Source organism: Oryzias latipes, chromosome 8 (assembly GCF_053564925.1).
Source record: "Oryzias latipes strain Hd-rR chromosome 8, Olatipes_Hd-rR_3.1".
NCBI lineage: Eukaryota > Metazoa > Chordata > Actinopteri > Beloniformes > Adrianichthyidae > Oryzias > Oryzias latipes.
The window spans coordinates 27,516,605-27,538,428 of record NC_136244.1 but is presented as its reverse complement, the minus strand read 5'-3'; the positions used below and the strand labels follow the sequence as shown (position 1 = coordinate 27,538,428).

General features: G+C 47.1%; 2 protein-coding genes, 1 long non-coding RNA gene and 1 pseudogene across 5 annotated transcripts; 2 read left to right on the top strand and 2 right to left on the bottom strand.

Moving 5' to 3' along the window:
• Positions 1–738: 738 nt before the first annotated feature.
• On the bottom strand, positions 739–2,094 carry LOC144994352 (uncharacterized). Its single transcript, XR_013657858.1, has 3 exons — positions 1,492–2,094; positions 1,228–1,344; positions 739–889 (listed from the first exon to the last, which is right to left on the bottom strand). It is a non-coding gene; the product is annotated as an uncharacterized LOC144994352 (long non-coding RNA).
• On the top strand, positions 854–12,204 carry LOC101156896 (trypsin-2). Of its 2 annotated transcripts, XM_023957242.2 has the most exons (6): positions 854–966; positions 5,184–5,204; positions 8,339–8,531; positions 8,605–8,873; positions 9,386–9,519; positions 11,035–12,204. In XM_023957242.2, the coding sequence occupies exons 1-6, from the start codon at positions 912–914 to the stop codon at positions 11,329–11,331; spliced, it is 969 nt and encodes a 322-aa protein (XP_023813010.1). In that variant the 5' UTR covers positions 854–911; the 3' UTR covers positions 11,332–12,204. The 2 variants fall into 2 exon arrangements, with proteins under 2 accessions (XP_023813010.1, XP_078808094.1); XM_078951968.1 differs by lacking the exons at positions 854–966; positions 5,184–5,204 and adding an exon at positions 6,512–6,605.
• A 1,623-nt stretch (positions 12,205–13,827) lies between these two features.
• LOC101170927 (tryptase-like) lies at positions 13,828–21,200 on the bottom strand (annotated as a pseudogene). Its single transcript, XR_013657854.1, has 11 exons — positions 21,145–21,200; positions 20,473–20,587; positions 19,811–19,854; positions 19,708–19,728; positions 19,457–19,625; positions 19,115–19,377; positions 18,262–18,408; positions 15,913–18,149; positions 15,126–15,826; positions 14,733–14,934; positions 13,828–14,258 (listed from the first exon to the last, which is right to left on the bottom strand). The product of XR_013657854.1 is annotated as a tryptase-like (transcript).
• jmjd8 (jumonji domain containing 8) lies at positions 13,869–17,806 on the top strand. The gene is made up of 9 exons (XM_004071098.5): positions 13,869–14,218; positions 14,771–14,866; positions 15,212–15,260; positions 15,486–15,582; positions 15,651–15,719; positions 16,231–16,350; positions 16,569–16,636; positions 17,393–17,527; positions 17,600–17,806. Exons 1-9 carry the CDS (start codon positions 14,127–14,129, stop codon positions 17,678–17,680), a joined length of 807 nt encoding a protein of 268 aa, XP_004071146.1. The 5' UTR covers positions 13,869–14,126; the 3' UTR covers positions 17,681–17,806.
• Positions 21,201–21,824: the final 624 nt, after the last annotated feature.

Sequence of the window (21,824 nt, the reverse complement as noted above, 5' to 3'; positions counted from 1 at the left end):
TCTGTAAACCTAAATATCTCCAAAGCACTGCAGACTACTGAATAAACTCCTTCTGGTTTCTACAGAGGATGTTTGGGGCATTTCAATGACACCAATGTGAAGGGGCGGGGCTCTGGGAATTGTAGTTTTTGGTGGATTAAAAATTGTGACTGGAAAACATTTTTTGTCTGGTCATCAACATCTCTGTTTTATTGTGCTTTGACCTGCACTTCAGTCAACCACTGGGGGTCTTTGCAGTCTGTAAAACAGTGTAAGTGGTGGTGCACAGGTGGCTTCTGGGTAACGGCGTTTTCATGCTTCATTTTGGGTAAATTAACACACTTCAATTTTAACAATTGTATGTTCCTAAATTTGTCACTTCAGGGCATAAATGCCACCCTGGATTTAGTCCCGCCAATCATCATCCTCATCATCATCATCATCATCATCATCATCATCATCATCATCATCATCATCGCCTGTTCAGACTTGAGTCAGTTCCTTGACTGAGAACAGGACTGGATAATCCAGACCCCTCTAGTCCATTAAACTCTGTGACCCCTCTGCCCCCCCCCCCCCCCCCCCCCCCCCCCCGCCCCCAGAGTCACATGACCAACCAGGACACCAGCTTGGCAGGACTGCGTGGTTCATGAGGCGTTTCCACAGGTGACCCTCCTGTATTTGGATGACTGACAGTCAAATGAGACAGACATGGACTCAGATCTTTTACCTGAGCAGATACAGCAGAACCTGACTCACCTGTTTCACCTTCTCACTTTCTGAGAGAACTGCATTTTTCCAGAATCGTGCTTCTCCGTCCCACCTGTGTTTCCCAAGAGGAGCGTCCCCTCAGCTGATTGGACCACAGCTCTGTGGAGTTGCGCTGCAGCTGCATACCTGCAGTCACCCACTTAGTGCAGACACACAACGACATGACAGTCAGAGGCTTCGTCTGTGGGCTCCTGCTGCTGACCTTCACCTCTACAGGTGAGTCTCTGGAGAACATTTTCCTCAGGAATGAGTTAATGTGGACAGCTGCTTCCTCGTCCATCACGCCAAGACGTTAATGTTTCATTGCTCCCGTCGTAAAAACCAGCAGTGGATTAGGAAGGAGCTGCATCTGTTCTGGACAGGGGAGATTCAGTTTGGTTGGCTCTGGTTCTGCGTCTGTTTTATTGAGACTCAGAGCAGCAAAACGCTTCTGACTGGTCCTCCATCTGACCCAAAAGGACAAGAACGTCATCATACCATGATGCTGCCACCGCCGTGCTTCGTGTTATGGAGGATGACCGTCAGACATTCGTCTGGAAGTCAAACATCCAGATGAAGCAAACTTCAATGGGATGTGAGGATGACCTCTTCACCCTGAAGACCAAAAAACTAATCTACATGAAGTTTCTACAACCAAAAACACTAAGACGCTCCAAATATAGAACATTTAGATTTTTGAGTTTTCAGAGAGAAAATCCAAAAATTCTGTTCAGTCAATCAACATTTGTTTGTGTTCTGTACCTTTAAAGTTGAGTCTTTTTGTCGATCTTCAACTGGTCACAAACCAGGACTGAAGTACAGAGATGAAAACGTTCTGATCCATCAGTGAAACTTAAAAAACCTCCAGGATAAAAAGAGACAGCAGAGAAAGGAGGTGATGCTGTTCGGTCCAGACGGCCCCGGTCAGATTGCTCTCTCCACCCCCCTACATGGATAAATGGAGGTTTGGGATCACCATAGGAGTTTCTTTACCCTGGAGCTGCTGGTGAGGCTGCTTTAATCCTGGCTTTGAGGTGCTGTCATCGCGCTGCAGATGACCTCCTTCCTTCAGGAGGAATCCAGCTGAAAACCCAACATCTGAGCTGCTTCGTCCTTCCTGTTCAAATGAGCTGTCAGTTGTTTTTGGAAATCTATTCAAACCGACGTCAGCGGATCAGCAGAGCTAAATCTTACAGTCGCATTAGGAGCTGAAGTTTATTTAATTTGTTTTTTCAATCTGGCTGAGACGTGCAGAACATTTCAGAGGTTCTGTTGAAGCAGAGAAAGTTCAGACGATCATGGAAACCAGACAGACACAAAGAGGGAAAAAAAACAGCAGAAACTATGTGGAAACTGCAAACAAGTGTGAACATGACCAGAGGAAGACGCTCCGATTCTTCTCTCTGTTTGTTTTTCACACGCTTTTTCAGTTTTCAGGGAACCAGAAAAGAAACATGAAAAAACATGAAGGGAGAACAAAAACAGAGTCGGATTCTGTTTGTCCCTGAAAAAAAATCAGCAGCTTTTAATTTCTAATCTTTTTGTTGAATCTTTGCTTTGAAAGTTTTAACTTTAAAACTCAAAGGACTAAAATAAGCTTTTTCTGCTCCAAAGCTGCTTCTGTTTCTGTTAGAAAGTTCATTCCAATGTGCATTTCCTCCTGACTGGTTCTGCTTTGTAGTTCTCTGAAAAACCCAGACTCATCATTGAACTGGTAATCTGTGCAGATTAGGATTAAGCGGAAAGAAAAAAATCAAGATTTTCCCCTTTTAACCTCCCCATAGTGATAATTTACCATGACATCAGCAACAAAAGCTGCTGCTGGCTGTTTTCCCTCCATCAGACAGAAAGAAATCACTGAGAACTTGAAGGAAATAAAATTTCAAAATAAAAGGAAAAGTTCTGAAAAATTCAACTGGACAAAGTTTCTGGTTTTGCGGCGTTTGGCCTCTCATCCGAGCGGCTTCTTCAGTTCTGTCTGTCTGTCCAGTGGCGGTTCTACCCTGAATTACTCCCCGGGCGAGACCCTCCCCAGGCGCCCCCCCCCCCCCCCCCCCCCCCATGGTCAAAACAGAACTATGTCTTTGTCAACTAACATGTTTTCCGACATGCTCATGTTTTCCGTCTTCAATCCTTTGATTGGCACATTTTTAGTTATGACCTGTTACATTATGTTTTGTCCCCATAGAGTTGCAGTAAATGGTAAATATTCATTTTTAAAACTACCTACAGATTTATGGAAATTCTATTGGCTAAAAATATAACCCAACATTTGTAAAACAAATAAAAAATAAACTTCATATGCAGGCTCAAAATTAACCCCTAAATCCCCAGTTAAATGTCAAAAACACATTGTGAAAACGTTTAGGCTGCCACAAATGATTATTAAATTAATGACCAATCTCAAATTATTTGCCCCATTAGCATCTTATGGCAGCAGCAGCAGCATGCTGTGTAACCATCACAGCTTTTTTAACATTATGAACTAGTATACAACAGCAAAACACAACAAAACCGTTGTGTTACAGCACAGCAGACAGACACATGAATCATAACTAATGTTACAAGTTAAGGCAGAGCAAATTTTTAAGAATAAAATCTAAAAAAATCAATAAAAAATGACACTATTTGCAACATTTGGGCTTGATAGAACGGGCTTGATGCATGTTTTAGAAAAAACATGCATCAAGCTTTGAGGGCTTCCCCTTTTCTTTATCTCTTTTCTCCTCTTCTTCTTTTCTTTTCTTTCTAAATTGGGCACCAGATGGCTTTGACCTTTCTTTCTCCATATTTTAGATGTTTTTGGCGTTTGTTTGGCATAAATGTCCTCACGTCACGAAGAAGGCATCAAGTCCGTCGACTGAACCACCTGTCACCTTAGTGACAGCATTGTTTTGTGTTGCCATTTTTTCATTTGGGCATTTCACATAAAATTAACCCAAAAAAGAAGAATATATTTTTTATACCTTTATTAAAATGTAGGTTATAGAATGTCACCTTATGACTGACTTATAAAAAGGTTTTATAAAGTAGATTCAAACCCCTGCCCTTGTCCCCACCTAGCCTCTTAATTTGGAAGCGTCCCACAATTGAACTGATTCCCCGCAGCCCCCCCCCCCCCCCCCCCTTTCTTCACACATTTTCAGCAGGAGCGCGTGCAGCTACAGCCAGGGGCGCTGATTCGCTACATTACTTTTATTTTTTTTATCAAGCCCGCGACCGTCGCCTCCTCTGAAAGATGAGCCAGCCAGGGTTTGCGCATGCGCAAACGCGGCGGCGCTCCGTGCTCACCCCGCGCCCCCTCCCTTCTCCTTCACACACATTTGTGTCTACTTCTCAAAGACAGGAGAGCGCAGCTGCGGGGCGGCGGCGCGGCCAGGTTCAGGCTGTTACAAACTCACAAACTGTGACATAAGAAAACCAATAGTGGTGCATATAATATTTTACAAGGGCTGAGCTGCCGGTGCCGCCCCCTTCAGTTTTCCGCCCCAGGCCACCGCCCGGACGGCCCGTGCCTAGAACCGCTACTGTGTCTGTCCCTTCATGGCCAACAGAGTCCTCTAACGGGTCGTTGACCCCGTGTCTCTGCGTTTCATCACCTGTCCTCGGTTTTACCTCTGGACAACGATGGCCTGTTGTTTCAAAACCAATGTGGAGCGTGTGCTGTGAACGTGCACGTCAGAAAAAAACCAGGAACGAGCTGCAGAGAACACAGAAGAGCAGAGCCTGTTTGGTTCTGACCCGGTTCTGCCAGCTGATCTCAGAGCTGCTGGCTTTAGAACCACAGACCCGTTTTCTGGAGAGCAGCAGCTTTCACATCACTTCCATGAGGAACTGGATGCAGAAGAAGGACCTGAGAGCAGGAATGATGCCACGACTAATGAATAAAAGCATCTGAAAAACTCAATGTGTGAAAGAACCAAACATGTTTAAACTGGGCTTTGAGTGATTTGATTGACAGCTGATAATTGGCGTTCTCATGGTCATGGTCTTCTGAGGCACCAAAGAAGATCTTTGCTCTCCAAGAGAAGAAAGTGTTTCGCTGGTTTCACTGAACCAAAAGAAGGAGCAGAACCTCCTGAAGGAGCTGAAAGGAGCTGAACATCAGACGTTTATCATGAAAATTCAGACGTAGATCAGCTGTTTCAGATCTGCTCAGGGCTTCTCTCCACGTCAACACAACCAAGGAGGAGTCTTCATCTGAACAGATCAGTGATGCAATGACCTGCTGGTCTGCTGACTCATGTTCAGTCCTGCTCAAAGGCTGCGTCATGCGCTAAAATTAGCTCTTCAGAACACAGCAACACGCCGAAGGTAGTTAATTCTGAGAATCTGAAGCCCCGCCCCACGTGACGCGTGGAGTGATGCCATTCAGACCGAAACCAAACCAGTCGGGTCGGTTCTGGTAGCTGAGAGAACTTCTCTGAACTCATGTCTGTTTGTTTTCTCTGCAGGAGCTGATGGACAGATTGATGGTGAGTTTTTCTGTCAACACAACCTCCAAAAAAAGAAACAATTAAAATGAAACAGGTTTTATCAATCTGCCTCGCCTCAATGCTGAAAGGAGGAGCTTACAGCCTTCTGTTCTCCAAACAGCATGAGAGCTCTCTGTTTACATCACATTCAAATGTTTTCAGTTGTGCAACAGAAAATGGAACTTTCCAACACCGTGCTTCTCCCTCAGCAGTTTCAGTGTTCAGCCCTAAAACATTCAGCCAAACATGAGGATGACGATGGACCTGTAGAATCAGACATGACTGATTCTCTGTACTGAAGGCAGATGACGCCCCCTCTCACAGAGGACTGGCAGGGGGGTCAGGGCGGGGCTTTGCAGCTGGCATTTCTGATTGTTAGACTGACGATTGATGCATAAAAAAAGATGAGGTTCAAATGTTTCAAGATGTTCAGAGTTCTTCCAAAAGAAAGCTAGCTTCCTCAGAAGGAAGAGTTTACCTGCAGAAACAGACAGGGTGGAGTGTGAGGCTGAGACACAGAATGAGGGGGCTGGGGTGTAGGTCCCAGGATCTGAAGCTGCTGATACCTGACTTCGTTTGGACATTTGAATGTGTGCATGAAGGCCAGAACAATCATCTTCTAGGCTTTCATGCTGAAGAACGGGTCTAAATGCTTCTCTTTACATTCTTTTAACTTGTCCAGCAGCTGAGCAGACAGATGAGAGCTGAAGGCCTCTATCTAGTGTTGGACAGATTTTACTGTCACAACAGGAGTTATGAATCTTCTGACACACGAGGTGCATATTTGAATAAACCCCTTTTGTAATTTAGACTAAACTTTATTCACATTAGTTATATTTGTAACTGTTTTTTGTTGGACCGATGGAAAAGAAGAGAGAGGGATGTTAGAGGGGGGGGCGTGTAGGAGGGTGACTATAGAGGGGGGGGGGTACAATTATAGAGCAGCATAAAGCAACATGTTTATATGGATGTTTATAATCATTACGATCAGGTTCAGATTTATAACGGATCTAAAGGGGCGGGGCCTGTCCAAATACACTCCGATGTTACAAACATACCTGTTGGCTCCAATAATGTTCACATACAGACAGGTAAACACGGACATAAAACAACTGCTGTTCACACACGCATGCTTATGTATTCAGACTAACACGTAAAACATTTCATTCGGTCACGCTTCTCGTTCCATTTCAAACAAAGGAGTGACAAGAATAAACCAAAGCTGTCAAAGGTTTCACGCTGAGTCAGTGGAAAGGTTTGTGAAAATCTTCCCCTTGGCTGCTCACGTCCTGGTTTCTCTGCCACACCTGAACGTCATGCCTGCTGATGACAGAATGTCTCAACCGTGAGGAACTTCCAGTTCTCCGTTCAGCTGACATTTGCTCACACTTCTCCTCAGAGGTGAACTGTTTTCAGATTGTTTTAGAGTTTTATTTCTAAATCCTGCAGAGATTCTTCCTGAAACCGCACGAGGATCCAGTCTGTGTCTCCACCAGCTTCACACAGAGCAGGACTCTGGTTTCCTGAACCTTTTTCCCGTTGAACAATGGTTCAGGTTAATGTTTGTCCTTCTGCAAACACTGAGGCGGGAACGAGTCCTGACCTCTGCGGGACAAAACCAGTGAACCCAAACGGGTCGCTCCAAGTCCAAGGCTTGCAGTTCAGGCCATGTGGAGACGCTGGTGCACAGCCGTTAACAGGAAGAGTCCATAGAAGGTTTGATTTCAAAACTTCACGAACAGCAGCAGCTGAACAGGATCTCACTGATCCACATTCTGTAGAAACTCTTGGATCATTTTCAGTCGTTATTCCTTCCTTTAACCTGCTTTGGTGGTAAAAACGATCAAGAATGCTGATCAGTGAGATTCTGCAGGATGGATGACGGTGAAAAACAGAACAAAACAATCAGAGGAAAGTCAAGGCGGCGCTCTGACGTCATCAAGTAACATTGAAAACCATTTTAGTTAGGACATTTATTCATGTTACAGAAATGTGGGCACAAAATGAGGCCACAGTCTTTGGCTGTGGGCTGCGCTGTGGTGTAGTGGTTAGCGCTCCCATCTAACAGTGAGAAGGTCCTGGTTCAAGTCCTTTCTGCTTGGAGTCTGCGTGTTCTCCTGGTGCATGAGTGGGTTTTCTCCGGCTTCCTCCCACAGTCCCAAAACCTTCTCAGGTTCACTAGTGACTCTAGATTGCCCCAGTGTGCATGTGAGTGTGTAACCTGATGCCACCCAACAGAAGCTGGGATAGGCTCCAGCAACACCATGACCCTTTGGAAGATGGATTGATGGATTGACAGATGGACAAAAACAGATTTTTGAAACTCAATGAGGTCTTGAGATGAACATGGACCGCAGAAGAGTCTAGATGCTGATGGTGGTTAGAGGCTGGACCATGCTAAAGCATCGCTCCAGGTGGAGAACAGGGTGGAGGAGGGCCAGCAAACTGTCCAGGATGCAGAGAGATAAAGTGACTGTGATTGGCTAAGAAGAAAGGCAGCCATTGGTTCAAAGTAAAGAGGTCTGACGTGTAGAAACATGATGAAGCTCCAGGGTCCGAAGCTGCTGATTCCCGAGTTTGTTGAGACACTTGAATGCATCGTTGTAGTTGATGAAGATCACATCAATCATCTTCAAGGACTTCATGCTTGAACACAGGTCTGAATGCTTCTCACTGCATTTCAAACTGATAAGAAGAGAAGACCAAACAACATGTTATTTGCTGAGTCATTGGAAAGGCTCGGTTTGCCTGTGAAAGGTGGGATTTATGATGACGTGTAGAGTCACGTAACGACCAAACGTTCCTGGAAGGGAGGCAGATCTTCCTCTCTAAGCCAAAAGGTCACTGTAGGAAAACCACGAGGATTTAGAGAGGCGTGAAGCGGCCGAGCGTCGACTGAAGCTCCAGGGGTTTGAACGTTCACGCTGAGAGTTTACAAAAACATTCAGCTCTCACGGAGAACAAAGTCTTTAAAGGTGATACATTCTTTTAGAGCAGAAGACACTTGAACGTTTCAAACCCACCAAAGAGCAAAACCAGAAGGACAAGCAGGAACCTAAAAGCTGAGGTTCTTCCTCAGACGGGTTTGGGTTTTGGTGAAGCTCAGAACCCAAACAGATTCTCTCCTCCTGCAGTCTGCGGCACGGCTCCTCTCAACTCTCGGAAGGCCGTAACGGAGTCCAGGATCGTTGGGGGCCAGGACGCTGCTGCGGGGCAGTGGCCCTGGCAGGCCATGCTGCAGATACCGGTGGCCGGGGGCACGGCTCTGTGTGGGGGGTCTCTGATCAACAGCCAGTGGATCCTGAGCGCCGCTCACTGTTTCAAAAGGTGAGCTCTGCTCCGGTCACATGACCTCACCTGCTGCAGGACGTCTCCGTCACTCATGTTCATGTTTTCCCAGCACCAGCACGTCCAATGTGGTCGTTTCTCTGGGACGCATCACTGAGCAGGGCTCCAACCCCCACCAGGTGAGCCTGTCGGTGTCCAAGATCATCGTTCATCCAAACTACGACAGCCGCACCAACAACAACGACCTTACGCTGCTGAAGCTGGCCTCACCTGTGACCTTCAACGACTACATCAGCCCCGTTTGTCTGGCAGCAGCAGGCAGCGACTTCCCAGGCGGAACCAGCTCCTGGGTCACCGGCTTTGGGACTCTTTCATCTGGAGGTCAGGGTTCACTTCAGGTTCCCAGGTTCTCTTTTTAAATTTTAGAACCAGAAAAAGGAGAAAGACAAACAGGAGGTTTTGTCTTTTTATGATCCTCCAAACGACTGAGCTCCTGGTTTCTGTTCCTAATGTTTATAGAAACTCAAAGGCACCAAATGCTGCAGTTCCTCAAATGACCACCAGAGGGTGGCTTTCAGATCAAGTAGTTTCCTGAAGACTCCCCCTGTAGAAAAAGCCAAGCCAGGCTACAGAACACAGTGGGATACGCGCTGCTTCATCCTCCATTTTCATTCAGAATCCTGTGGACGATAGCAGAGATGATCAGAGGATCAGTCCTTGTTTGCTTGTGCCTAAATAAAATTCCATCAAATACTGACATCTAGTGGTCAAATGAAGCATTGCATTTTTATGAACGGGTGGAGTAAACCCATCATTTCGTCTCTTTTTTGTTTTTTTCACATGCGTTTACTTGAAAATAAATGATAAATGAGTATTTTTCTCTTCTTCTTCAGGGCCTCTGGCTTCAACACTCCAGGAAGTGAACATCCCCATCGTGTCCAACACTCAGTGCAACTCTGCCTACGGTGGGATCACCAACCAGATGATCTGTGCTGGTCTGACCACTGGAGGACTGGACTCCTGTCAGGTAAAAAACAAACTGCTCCCTGTGACCTCCTACTGTTGGAGAACTGTCAGGATGAAAGCGGAAGGAAGCTGCTCGGTGAAGATAAAACAGTTTACCGTTTGAGAGGTGGAGACGTCCAGAACTGTTATGAATGGTTGAGGTGGTGTCCAGAAGATGAAGGTTGTTCAGGAGTACAGCTCGGACCAGGAAACCAAAGAGACAACTGGAAGTAAAAGGAGATTTGGAGATCCACCGCGATGAAAATTGGGTTTTTGTGGCATTTTTCTGAAGAAAATTGAGCTCAAATTTGCATTTCTGAGTATTTCTTTATTGAAATTGTTGTGAATCAGGAGCAGACGTAAAGAAGCTGTTGGAAAAAGCTTGTAGCAGTTCAGAGGGTCACAAGCGTCCTGCTCTGCTCCATTCTGATCATCCACCTACAGACCAACAGATCCATGAACGTCCTAGTCTTCCTGGTCTGAGCTGGAATCTGGATCAGAACTGGACGGACGGACATAGCTACGATGTTGCTGCCATTTCTGTGGCAGCGCTAATGTTAGGTTGGGGGTGTGAGGGGCTGTAAGCTAGCAGGAGAACATGTAAAAAAAAGGATGATGGGAAATTGACCTCCTGCTGCTCTGCAGAAACTACATCCCAGAAAACGACACCGGTCTTTGGATTTTGTCTAAAAACGGCATCATCATCATAAAAAGAAACAATTTGAAAATAGATCAGAGGATGATTCAAGATTCAAGATTCAAGAGGTTTTTATTGCCATATTCTGTGTAGCTACACAGAGTAGGAATTTGTTTCGGTGCAAATGTGCAACATAAAACAGAAGAACAGTAAACAACAAAATTTTTACGCAATGGACATAACAAAAAATATAAATAGAGTCAGTAGTGCAAGGAGTGTCAAAACAGTGCAAACTGAGAATGTTCAAGGTGCAGGTAGTGGGCTGGTGACTGATTGGACATTGAAGTGAAATTTGGGGGGGGGGGGGTTACAGGGCGTTTAAGAGTCTGACTGCAGAGGGAAAGAAACTGTTCTTGTGTCTGGAGGTTCTGGTCCTGATGGACCTTAGCCTCCTGCCTGAAGGGAGTAGTTCCAGTAGGTCATGTCCAGGGTGGGAAGGGTCGGCAGCTATCCGGCCTGCACGTCCCCGGGTTCTGGAGACATATAGTTCCTGGACAGATGGGAGGCTGCAGCCGATCACCTTCTCTGCTGAGCGCACAATACGCTGTAGCCTGTTAATGTCCCTGGTTGTGGTACTAGTGTACCACACGGTGATGGAGGAGGTGAGGATGGACTCAATGATGGCCGTGTAGAACTGCACCATCATCTGGGCCGGCAGCCGGGCTTTCTTCAACTTGGGACTTTAAGTCCAGAGCATGTCTTTGAACTTCTGTGAGCAGAATCTGAATTGACCCGACACCAAAACCTGATTTAGCCAAAAAGGGGAACACAGTCTCCGCTGACTGAAATGTGACTTCATGGCAACCGGGTGTGACGAGTGACCCGTTGGGATGTGTGCAGGGGGACTCTGGCGGCCCGTTGGTCATCAAGAACAGCACCAGGTGGGTCCAGGCCGGAGTGGTGAGCTTTGGAGAGGGCTGTGCGAAGCCGAACTTCCCGGGAGTCTACGCCCGGGTCTCAGAGTTCCAGTCATGGATCAGCAGCCAGGTGGACGGTCCCACGCCGGGATTCGTCGATTTCGGGAGTTATTCCAACATCACTTCAACCAGTGGGCCCAAAGGCGGAGTTTCTGCCACCAAAGCAGCGGTGGTCCTGGTGGTGCTGCCCGTCTTCTTCTCCTCCTTCATCCTCTCATGAGTCCAGACTCAATCGCCTGCACAGAAACCTCACTTCCGGGATGAAGCCCTTTCAGGAGACTTTTCTTCTCAAGACTCTTTCAGGTTTTGATTAACAGATGCTGAAAGTCTGTGAAGTTCAGACAAAAGGATTTCCTCTGTAAAATGGAGGAATCTGTTTATTTGAAGAAATTCTTATTGTTTAAATATAAAAACATTCATCTATAATGAAACAACAATTTGTCAGCGATCCGAACCAAAATAAATCCTGTTTTTACGTATTTTAAACACTTTTAAATATTTTTCAAAATATTATCGACTAAAAAAACAAACTAGGGAGAAATGGTTCAAATTAACAGACACTTTTGTTTTTATACATTTAAATTTAAAAATGTATCGTTTCATTAATTTATTGAAAACCAAACATAAAAGTGTCAAAAATACTGAAGTGTTCCTTAAAACTGAAACTGTGACTTTACTGGAATAAAAATGTAACTCGGTTACTGACATCAATGACTTATAAAACTTCTGTGAATATTTACTTTTTTTAAAGAATTTTACTGCAAACACGTTTTCCATTAATTGTGTGTTCGGAGGCGGAGTTTAACCGGAAACCTCAGGAAGAGTTTAGAGGATTTCAAGTTTACATTTCTGAGAAAAAACCTGACATTTGAATTAAAGCCATGAAGTTAGTAAAGTTTAACATTTGACCTGAAAGACGTGACGATGAAGTTTCTGTTCTTTTAAACCTCCTCACCTTTTGATCTTCTTTCATTTCTTTCAAGCACTAAATGAAATGTTTTGGGGGAAATTTATTTGTATTTATTGCATACAAACTATAAGCTCTGTCTTTGGGTCTTTATTACAATGAAAGAAATAAATGGCGTTTTCCTAATCTGTGTAGAGTTCATGGTGTGTTCAGGGTCACGCAGAATATTGGAAATCAGCACGACATTCAGCCTGAAGGCGGATTTGATGCTCAGGTTAACCAGAACAGACGGGCCTCAGCCTGACAGCAAGAACAACAAAGTCATCAAAACGTTCAAACATCTGTGAAAACTGATTCGTTTTAACCAGAAATAAATGTATGGATGATGCAGTTTCACAGCACCATGGACTTTTTTATTTCCACCTTAACGTAGAGTCAGGGTCGGCCCCCAGACCCGTGATGATTCCTTTCCAAAGATAAGGTGTCAGCCTGCTGTGGAGGAAAGCTGCAGGAATGAGGAACTCAGTCCAAATGTTGACTCTTCACAGACCGCTGAGGGTCAGCAAAGCCGTGCAGGAACGCTTTGACAGACGCCGCAAGCTTTCAGCGTTAGCCCCAAATATACCGGACCGAAAAAAATTAAGAGTTCTGCAGGTTCTTCAAACTCTTAAAAAAGACTGACTGATGAGTTCTGCAGGCGGCAGGAAGAACCAAAGGGCTTCATGTAAATCCTCCAGTGCTGTGAGGCAGTGAACCCTGCCGACCCCTAAAACACACGACCTGAACATGAAAAACACAACAACACACATTCCAACTCTGCTGTTTCACCGTCTGTCCGTTTACGGTGGCCGAGAGGTGCAACCAGAGGGACATTTGGATCCGTGGTCAGAAAAAAGAACACAATCTGGAAGACATCCCATCTGCTTCCCTTTTTGCAATCTTGTGTTTTCCTCGTTCTGTCGGACTGCAGACATCAGGCTGAACGTTTTGACCCCCACATCAAACATCTTCCAGACAACAGGGACAGACGTCGCTGCCCCCTTGTTGGAAAGCCACGCCCCCAACCTGTGAGCGGGCTACACAAATCCTGTCAATCAATCTTTTTGGTGAACAAGCTCCACCTACTTCTAATTGAGGCATTTGATTGGTCACTTTATAACTTTATTAACTTGAACTGCAGAAAAATATGAAAAACAATGAGGATTATCAAGAATATGTTTTTAAAAAAAGTACCGTATCCAGAACAGTTCTTCTGGAGTAGGTTGGCGTCGGTGTTCGGCAGTGTAGCCGCCATCAGTGTGTTGATGTGTGTGTGACTGGATGAAAGGGTCTGTGACTGTAAAGCACTTTGGGCCTTGAAGAAGGTAGAAAAACGCTACATAAGTATTCGCCATTTACCATTCTGACCAATAGAACAGCTGTTTATCTCTCTATCCCTTGTGCTATCTTAGATGACCCCCCCCCCTTCCATTGAGGTGTTCTCCCTACCATGACAAAGGTGGATAAAGGTGGAAAGATTTCATGTAATCCATGGACACCAGTGAAGATCACAAATCATTGAAGAAAAAAGGTTCAGAGCACTGTCTAGTGGGTCTAGATGACCCCACTCCCAACGTTAACGTGCCTAGGATAGAACAAGGGTTAATGAAGTCTATGGGATTTTGGATTCTGGGAGCCGCTTCCTGTTTGGAACGCTACGGGGGGCGGAGTCACTCATTCCAGTTCTCATTTACAATCACTGGTCCAACAACAACATGAGACATTTGTAATGTCCAGACAACAGACTATAGTTTAACAGACAGTCAGAACTTATTTCATGATTCTTTTCTCAAAGATCATTTTATTGACAGCGGCATGAAGGAAAGTTCTGGATCGAATTTGACTTCATATTTCCTCAGAACTTTCGATCCCGTTTGGATCCCCGGATCGATCTCTGGAGGAAGTTCCGGGTTGGCTTTGAACGCGGCGTCGTTGTGAATCACGTGGTGGGTTCTGATTGGCTGCTCAGCAGGAAGTGTCTCTGGGAGAGATGCGGGCTGAAAGCGCCCGGTTCCGGTCATTCCGGTTTCCTGGGTTTGCTTCGGTCCGTGTTCCCGCATCACTTGTGGATGGAAACCAGAACCGCGGCGGGGGTCCGGTTCTGGGTTCTGCTGGGTCTGGTTTCCCGCTTCGCTGGTCTGAAGGATGACGGAGGGGGTTGGTGAGTAGTTCACGGTCCATCTGGAAACAAGAGGTTTCATCTGCTTCTCCGTTAGTTTGAACAGAATATGTTAATATTTTGTCTAAGATGTAATTATTAACAATCTTTATAATTACATTTCCTGACCATAAATATCAGTAAACTAGCAGCTGCATGTTTACAGTTATCAGTTATGTTCTCCACTTATTACAAAGGTTTTCTTAGTTACTAAAATATACATAAAGACCTAATAAAACTTTCACCTTTAAAATGTAAAACAAAAAAAGAAGCTGTCTTTTAAAATACTAAATATATCTGTGTATCTATATATAAATATATCTATATCTATATATATAGATATAGATATAAATATGTATATAGTTATTATAAAGGCTAGACTACTACTATGTATAAACATCTTCTTTTCGTTTTTAAATAGAAACAGTGACATAGTTTAAACTGAGCCGAGTGATTTTGGTTTAAAACACTAAGTTTGGTGCGGAGGAACCTCCAAGCAGCCTGTTGCCATGGTTACCGGCACACCAGGAGACGCCGTGACGTGTCTGTGTTCAGGTACGGCGAGTCCGACTTCAGGCTGGAGGACGAGGGGCCCTGCAACCTGGACGTTCTGGACGCCTCTGAGCTGTCACACCAGCAGTTCCTGGACAGGTGAGTCTGTCAGACGCAGGTAAACAGCTGATCGTCCCTTTGTAACAACATGGAGCTCATTCCTGTTCCTGTAGGGATCACATACAGGGAGTTTCATACAGAGGAATACTTTTAAAATGGTAACTAAACATTTATAATCCTAAATTAGGAAATGTTGTTTGACCTAAAAACTCTTAATTTGAAGTTTTCCTCTTAAATCTTAGTTTTCTAAATAAATGTGTATATTTTAGATGGAGTTTTAATGATGACCGCTGTTTACCGTCAGCGTTGTGTTGCTGCTGCAGCACAAACGGTTCAGAATGAGGAGAGCGTCCTGCGTTCCTGACTGATGGTTTGTTCCTGCAGGTACGCCTTCAGCCGCCCGCTCGTCCTCAGAGGACTCACGGATAACACGGTACGCCCTCGGTGTGGCGATGACGCTCTGAGCTGCGGTTAGGTGGAGGCGGTCAGCCTCCAACACGGTTCCCCTGGTCTGTGTTCGATTCCTGCTGTCGGTCAGGTCCTTCGGTGGTTCTGGGGAGGACCTTGCCCGTCCTTCTTCCGCGGTCCTGTTCTAGTGAAGCCCGTTGGGGTCCAGGCGCGTTCCTGCTGACGGACGGCGGTGGTTTCTGTGTTCCAGAGGTTCCGGCTGCTGTGCTCCAGGTCCAGCCTGCTCCGAGACTACGGCTCCCGCAGGGTGAAGCTGAGCACGGCGAACACCCACTCCTACAGGAAAGGTAGGCCGGCCCAGCTGCTGCTCCAGCAGGAGGTCCTGCAGAACCCGTCAGCCTCTCCTCTGTTCTAGTGGAGGTTCCCTTCCAGGAGTACGTGGACGTCCACCTGCGGCCGCAGTCGGCAGACGCCCTCGGCAGCGGTGAGCTCATCTGAAATAGTGATATTCTGTGTTCCTGATGAGTCATGCAGGTGAACAGTAGGGGGCGCTGTTGGAACACAAAACAGAAATCCTTCATCCTGTTTAAGCTGAAGTACAGAAAATAAATGAAAGTAAAACGGCTTTAAAGTCAACAGATCAAAACTGATCAAGACGATGACGTAAAAATATTCACCCGGAGGTTTTATGTCACTACAAGTTCATCAAAAAGTCAGAAACTTTCTGGACGAATCAGCTGCTGGAACATCTGAACCGACTGTGGAGGTCCTGGAAAACTTTGAAAACATTAAAGGTCCATCCATGAGTGGTCCGTCTAAGCAGGAGGAAGCAGAACCTCCGTCTGACCCGACACCTGCAGACCTTCACGTCCACACGCTGAAAAGCAGAGACGCTGCAGCCTGGTTGCCATGGTTACCGTCCTTTTGGTTCTGTTGCTCCCGCTGTGACCCGCATGGAACCGTCCAGCTCTGACGTTCTCCGTCTTCTCCTGCAGACACGCTCTACTTCTTTGGAGACAACAACTTCACGGAGTGGCAGAGTCTGTTCCAGCAGTACGAGCCGCCGCCGTACGTCCTGCCTCACACCAGCGGCGCCTACAGCTTCGGGATCGCAGGTCAGCATGTGCGCACATGCATATCTGCGTGCAAGTTTACTTACATGTACACACACCTGTGCTCACACACATGATGCGCTCACACAAACGCACGTGAACAAGCACACACATTCGTTAGCATACATACAGGTGCACACAAATGAATGCACACACACACACACATGCAGGAGCAGCAGCTCTGTTGCCATGGAGACGACCGGCATCCCCGTTTTCTTCAGGTGCAGGAACCGGCGTGCCCTTCCACTGGCATGGTGCGGGTTTCTCAGAGGTCATCTACGGTAGGAAGGTACGTTCACAACCCGCCGTCACGCTGGAGGTGGAGCGTGTGACGGTGGCGTCATTAGATTAAGAAAACGCATAGAAACAGAATCAGATTGGTCAAAAAACGGTGGAACGTGGCAAAGCGTTCCACCTGAAACCGTAAACTCCTCCGGTCCTGAACCTGACGTTTGGGCTTTAACGCTCGACCTTCAGGCGGTTCCTCCAGTCGGGTTCTGGTTTAGGCGCCGTTTCAAACACATGAATGTGAATCTGGTGGATCTAGGCAGATCTGCGGAACATCCTCCTCTTCTGCTCCGCTGACGCACAAACGAAGCTCTGTGTTTGTCTCTGGTTTCCATGGAGACATCAGGGCGGAGCTCCGGCTGCAGAGAAAACTGCGTAAAAGTTCGGCTTCCTGAAGGCGGAGGAGCGTCGCCATGGCGACGGACCGATGCTGGAGGCCTGATGGGCTGCAGGGTTTGAGGGGAGACCGGAGCGTTTCCAGGCTTTTTTCCTGTTTGTTGGGTTTCTGGATGTTTCTGTGGGAGCAGAAGCTTCACTTTACGGCTTTTATCATTTCAGGCTCTTTGAAAACAAACTGAAGCTTCCAAACGTTCATGAATGGGAACTTTAGCAGCAGCTGTTTTCCGTGTGTGTGGACGTTTTAGCCGTTATAAGAAGACTTTATTTCTGTGTTTCATTTACAATGGAAGCAGTGATTCAGTGATTCATTGAGGTTCTGTTAAACACAGCAGACCTTTAAACCGGTTCTTCCACACAGCGCTGGTTCCTCTACCCGCCGGAAAGCCGGCCTCACTTCCACCCAAACCGCACCACCCTGTCCTGGCTGACGGAGACCTACCCCCACCTGCCGGAGGACGAGGCTCCGCTGGAGTGCACCATCCGGCCTGGAGAGGTGGGGCCGAAGGTGAAGTTCTGCTGTGAGAACGCAGCCGGATGATCCTCAGCTGGGCTGCTGTTTCCTCAGGTGCTGTTCTTCCCCGACCGATGGTGGCACGCCACCCTCAACCTGGACACCAGCGTCTTCATCTCCACCTTCCTCGGCTGAGCTCCGCCCCCTCTGACGCTGCTGACTGAAGCGAGCGCTTTCCCAGCTGTGACCTTTGACCTGACAGCCTGTTTGACCTCATGAATGTCGTGTGAAAAATAAAATTGAACAGGAAGTCTGGTGGAATCCAGAAGTTTCACTTTTATAGGTTTAGATTTGTGTTTTAATTCTCAGAAAGCTGTTTTTTGGTTCCTCATGGCGTCACAGACGGCCCTCAGAAGACAAGCGCCATGGCGGCCAGCAGTGAGAACATGGCGATGAAGGGAGAGGTTCTGCTGGCAGAGCTCCAGAAGTAGACGTACCCCGGCTGCTCCTCTCCGGTGTGATAGTTGATCCAGGTCTGGTACCTGGACACTCGAGTGTAGACTCCTGGGTAATCTGGATACCCGCAACCGGTGACGAAGCTCGCCACTCCGGCCTGGATCCACCTGTTGCCGTAAGAAACCACCAGAGGGCCTCCGAAGTCTCCCTGCACACAGACGTGTTTGTTAGACAGCTGAGGATGTGGCTGCAGCTGCGCCTGCAGCAGCTCATGTTCCTGCGCCTGCAGCAGCTCATGTCCCTGCACCTGCCCCTCTCACCTCGCAGAAGCCTTTGCCCCTGAAGTCCGGCCCGGCACACATCATCCTGGTTGGTGACCTTGCCGGTGCCGTAGGCGGCGTTACACTGAATGTTGGACACGATCGGGACGCTGACCTGCTGCAGCCGCTGAGGGGGGGGCAGAGGCGCTGGAGAAGGAAACACCATCAGTGAAGACTCCGACAGGTGGAGATGCTCAGGTGTGAAAGGTTGAAAAAAGAAGAATGAAGTTACAAAACATGACATTTCCGCTGGATACGGTTGAAAACCCCAAATATTTCTCTCAAAAGCTGCTCAGGAGACGCAAACCTGCCGTCACAGAAAAATCTGATTCATCTCAGAGCTGCTAAATCTACACAGAGAAATGAAAGTGTTTTCATTTAAAAAAAAAAAAGTTGGTTTAAAGAGCCCCCCCCCATGTTTTCATCCACTATCAATTTTTCAAAAGCTTAGAAATGCAGCTGTAATAATAAGTTTATGGATTTCCTCCATCATCAGAAAAATGCCACCAGAAAACGCTAAAAACACCCAAAACCTTTCTTCAGGTGGATCTTCAGTCGGGTTTGGAGCATCGATTTGGACTGAGGATGGTTCTGGAACCTGAACTGCTTTCTGCTCAACTCCTGCAGCTTTGTGTTAAATCAAACTTTGTTTTAAATGTTATTTTAAATTCCTCTCTTCCTCTGAAAGGAGAAAGAAATGTCTTTCTTCTTAGTCGCACGGCTCCCCCTGCTGGTCATTGTGGGGAATGCAGCGCGCCAGCAGCTGCAGTTTTCACACCAGTTTGATTTTTCTATTGACAAAGATCTGTCAGATCAGCTGTTTCCGGGACAGGAGCGGGGCGTTTTTCCTCACCGTTGGTCTGGGGGGCCCCCCACCCGGTGACCCAGCAGCTCAGCCCGTCCACGAAGAAGCTTCTCTTGGCCGCCAGACACACGGGTCTGATGTAATCGGTGAAATTCACCGGGGATGACAGCCTCAGCAGCGCCAGGTCGTTCTTGTGCGTTCCTGGGTCGTAGTCGGGGTGTTTGATGACCTTTGACACCCAGCGCATCACCTCATGCAGGTTTGGGCCCATCTGGGTGTCTCGCCCGAGGAAGACGACCACGTCTGCGTCACTGGAAGCCAAACATGCAGACTTCAGACACCAGAGGAGGCTCCACACGGCCTTCACCTGTGCGGCGGCTGTCTGCTGACCTGGACAAACACCTGGCGGCGGTCAGGACCCACCGCCTGCTGATCAGGGAGCCCCCACACAGGGTAGAGTTGTTGTGCACGCTGGCCTGCCAGGGCCACACCCCCGCAGGAGCATCCTCGCCTCCTATGATCCTGGTGTGAGGCTTCCTGAGCGGCGCCGTGCCGCACACTGCAGGCCAGACACGAGGACAAGCTTACAGCAGGGCCCCGCCCCCAAACGTTTGCAAACAAGAAGAGAAGAAGAAACCGACCGTCCGTCTGAGCCAGGCATCCTGAGGAAGAAAACACGCCTTCAGGTCAGATCTGACAGGTGAAGAAGACTCTGCTGTCTCTCTGTTGGACCGTGAGGCTCACCTGAGAGCGAGAACCACAGCAAGACCAGCGGCGCCGCCTTCATCCTGTCAGAAAAGGAGGAGCTTTTTACCTCACTGAGTTCTTGTCAACTCCACATAGTTTCAGTACTTTCACGCACAGACTGTTGAAAGGATCTATACTGTGCAAAATCAACTTTTTGAGCGTCTAAGCCGTATTTTGATCCATTTCTGAGTTTTCCTCTAAAACGCTGCTCTCTGAGCACCAGCCCCTCCCAATCCATGAGAACCGCCCCTTCCAGGAAGAGTCCGCACTGCCAGCTCCGCCCCCAGGCTAATAGACACGCCCGCTTTCTCTGTGGAGCTAGTGGGGATCGGCTAAGCAGTTTCCTTTTTTTATGAACATCCATCTTTGCAAAAGTTCATACGTATGTTTTGGTGGGAGAACCTCAGACACGCTGCTGAGGCCGGTTCTAGGATGACGTCATGGAATGGGCGGCACCCACACGGAGAGGAAGGCGGAGCCTCAGAGATCGAGGCGTCTTACTCCCGGGTAGAGAAAGGTTTAAGAAAAGCAGGATTTAGACTGCAATATGGAGGTCACCACTAGAGGGAGTCTCAGAGATGCTAATGTGCTGGTTGGGCAGAACCGGGTCAGGTGTGTGAACCGGGTCGGTGTTTCCTGCCATCACATCAGTCACAAACCTGTCTTCTGTGTGTGAACCCAAAGGCTGAGCTGACGGCGCCCCCTTCTGGATTAAGACCAGGGATTAGGATTCCGCTGTGAAGGTTCAGATCAGTCCAGATTATGGCGGGAAAACTGCAAAAAGAAAGACACAGAAAATGTTAGCCTTTAAAGGGGCGGGGCTTAACTCACCCTCAGCTCCTGTTGGCTCCAGACTCCAGACTCCTCGCTGCGTTTTCAGAGCCAGCATGACGGTTGTGTTTTCAGACAAAACCACCAGAACAGCAGCTTGTTGTCTGTTTAAACAGAAGAACAGAGGCGGACTGCGACTCTGTTTCTGTGCGGACGACCTCGACTTCAACTCAGTTTTTACTGAAAAAGTTTCATTCCTGTTTGAAGTTTCAGACAAACCTGCTGCTGGAAAAGAGAGGAAAACAATCAAACTCCTTCAGGAAAGATCAAAACTGTTCAGTTCAGCCAAATGTGCTGAGAAACTCTGTGTTTTCTAGAATATTTGACAGAACAAAATGTAGATTTTTTTATAATAGAATTCAGTTTTCCTTTTCTTCTAACTTTTCTACCAAGACAAAACATGACAGGACGAGCATCTGTCGTCATCGCTCTTCCTCTGATGAAGATCAAACGCACAAAAAATACTTTGTCACGGCAAAAAGGGAGAAGTTTGGACTCACCTGCAGACAGTTTTCACCCAAACACCTGAAGGCTCTGCGAGAGGCGGGAACACGAGACCACCTGACGTCAGGGGGCAGAAACACACTGAGCATGCTCAGTGCACCTGAAAGGACAGAGGGCTGAAGTGACCCCAACGGGGGGGGTCACTGATTGGACAGTTTGTGGTTATACAGACGCACAACAAACTATAGAGGAGAAAGAGGAACAAAGTTCATTTCAAGTCTTTTATCTCATTTTCAGCCGTTTTAACTGAAACCTGAAGAACACAAACACACATGATCATTTTTTTTCTTTTTCGTTTACTTTATTTATCCCTCAATGGGGAAATTCTTCTCCGCATTTGACCCATCCCCTGGGGGAGCGGTGAGCTGCAACTGAACTGCGCTCGGTAGGCAGTGGCATTAAGGGCCTTGCCTAAGGACCCTCAAATCCTTAGGCAAGACCCTCATTTTCATCCAACAACAAACACACACCTGATGACACACCGGTTACACACATGACACTCCTGGAAAATCTGCTTTTTTCCTTAAACCTCGGGATTAAAACACATTCAGGTCTAAACAGAGGAGAAAACCGGGTGTTTTCCTTTCATCGGCCACAAACAACAGGGGGCTTTTATTTTGGCAGGGAGCCTGCGTGACCTTTACTCTGAAAGGGCAACCCAAACAACAACAGAAGT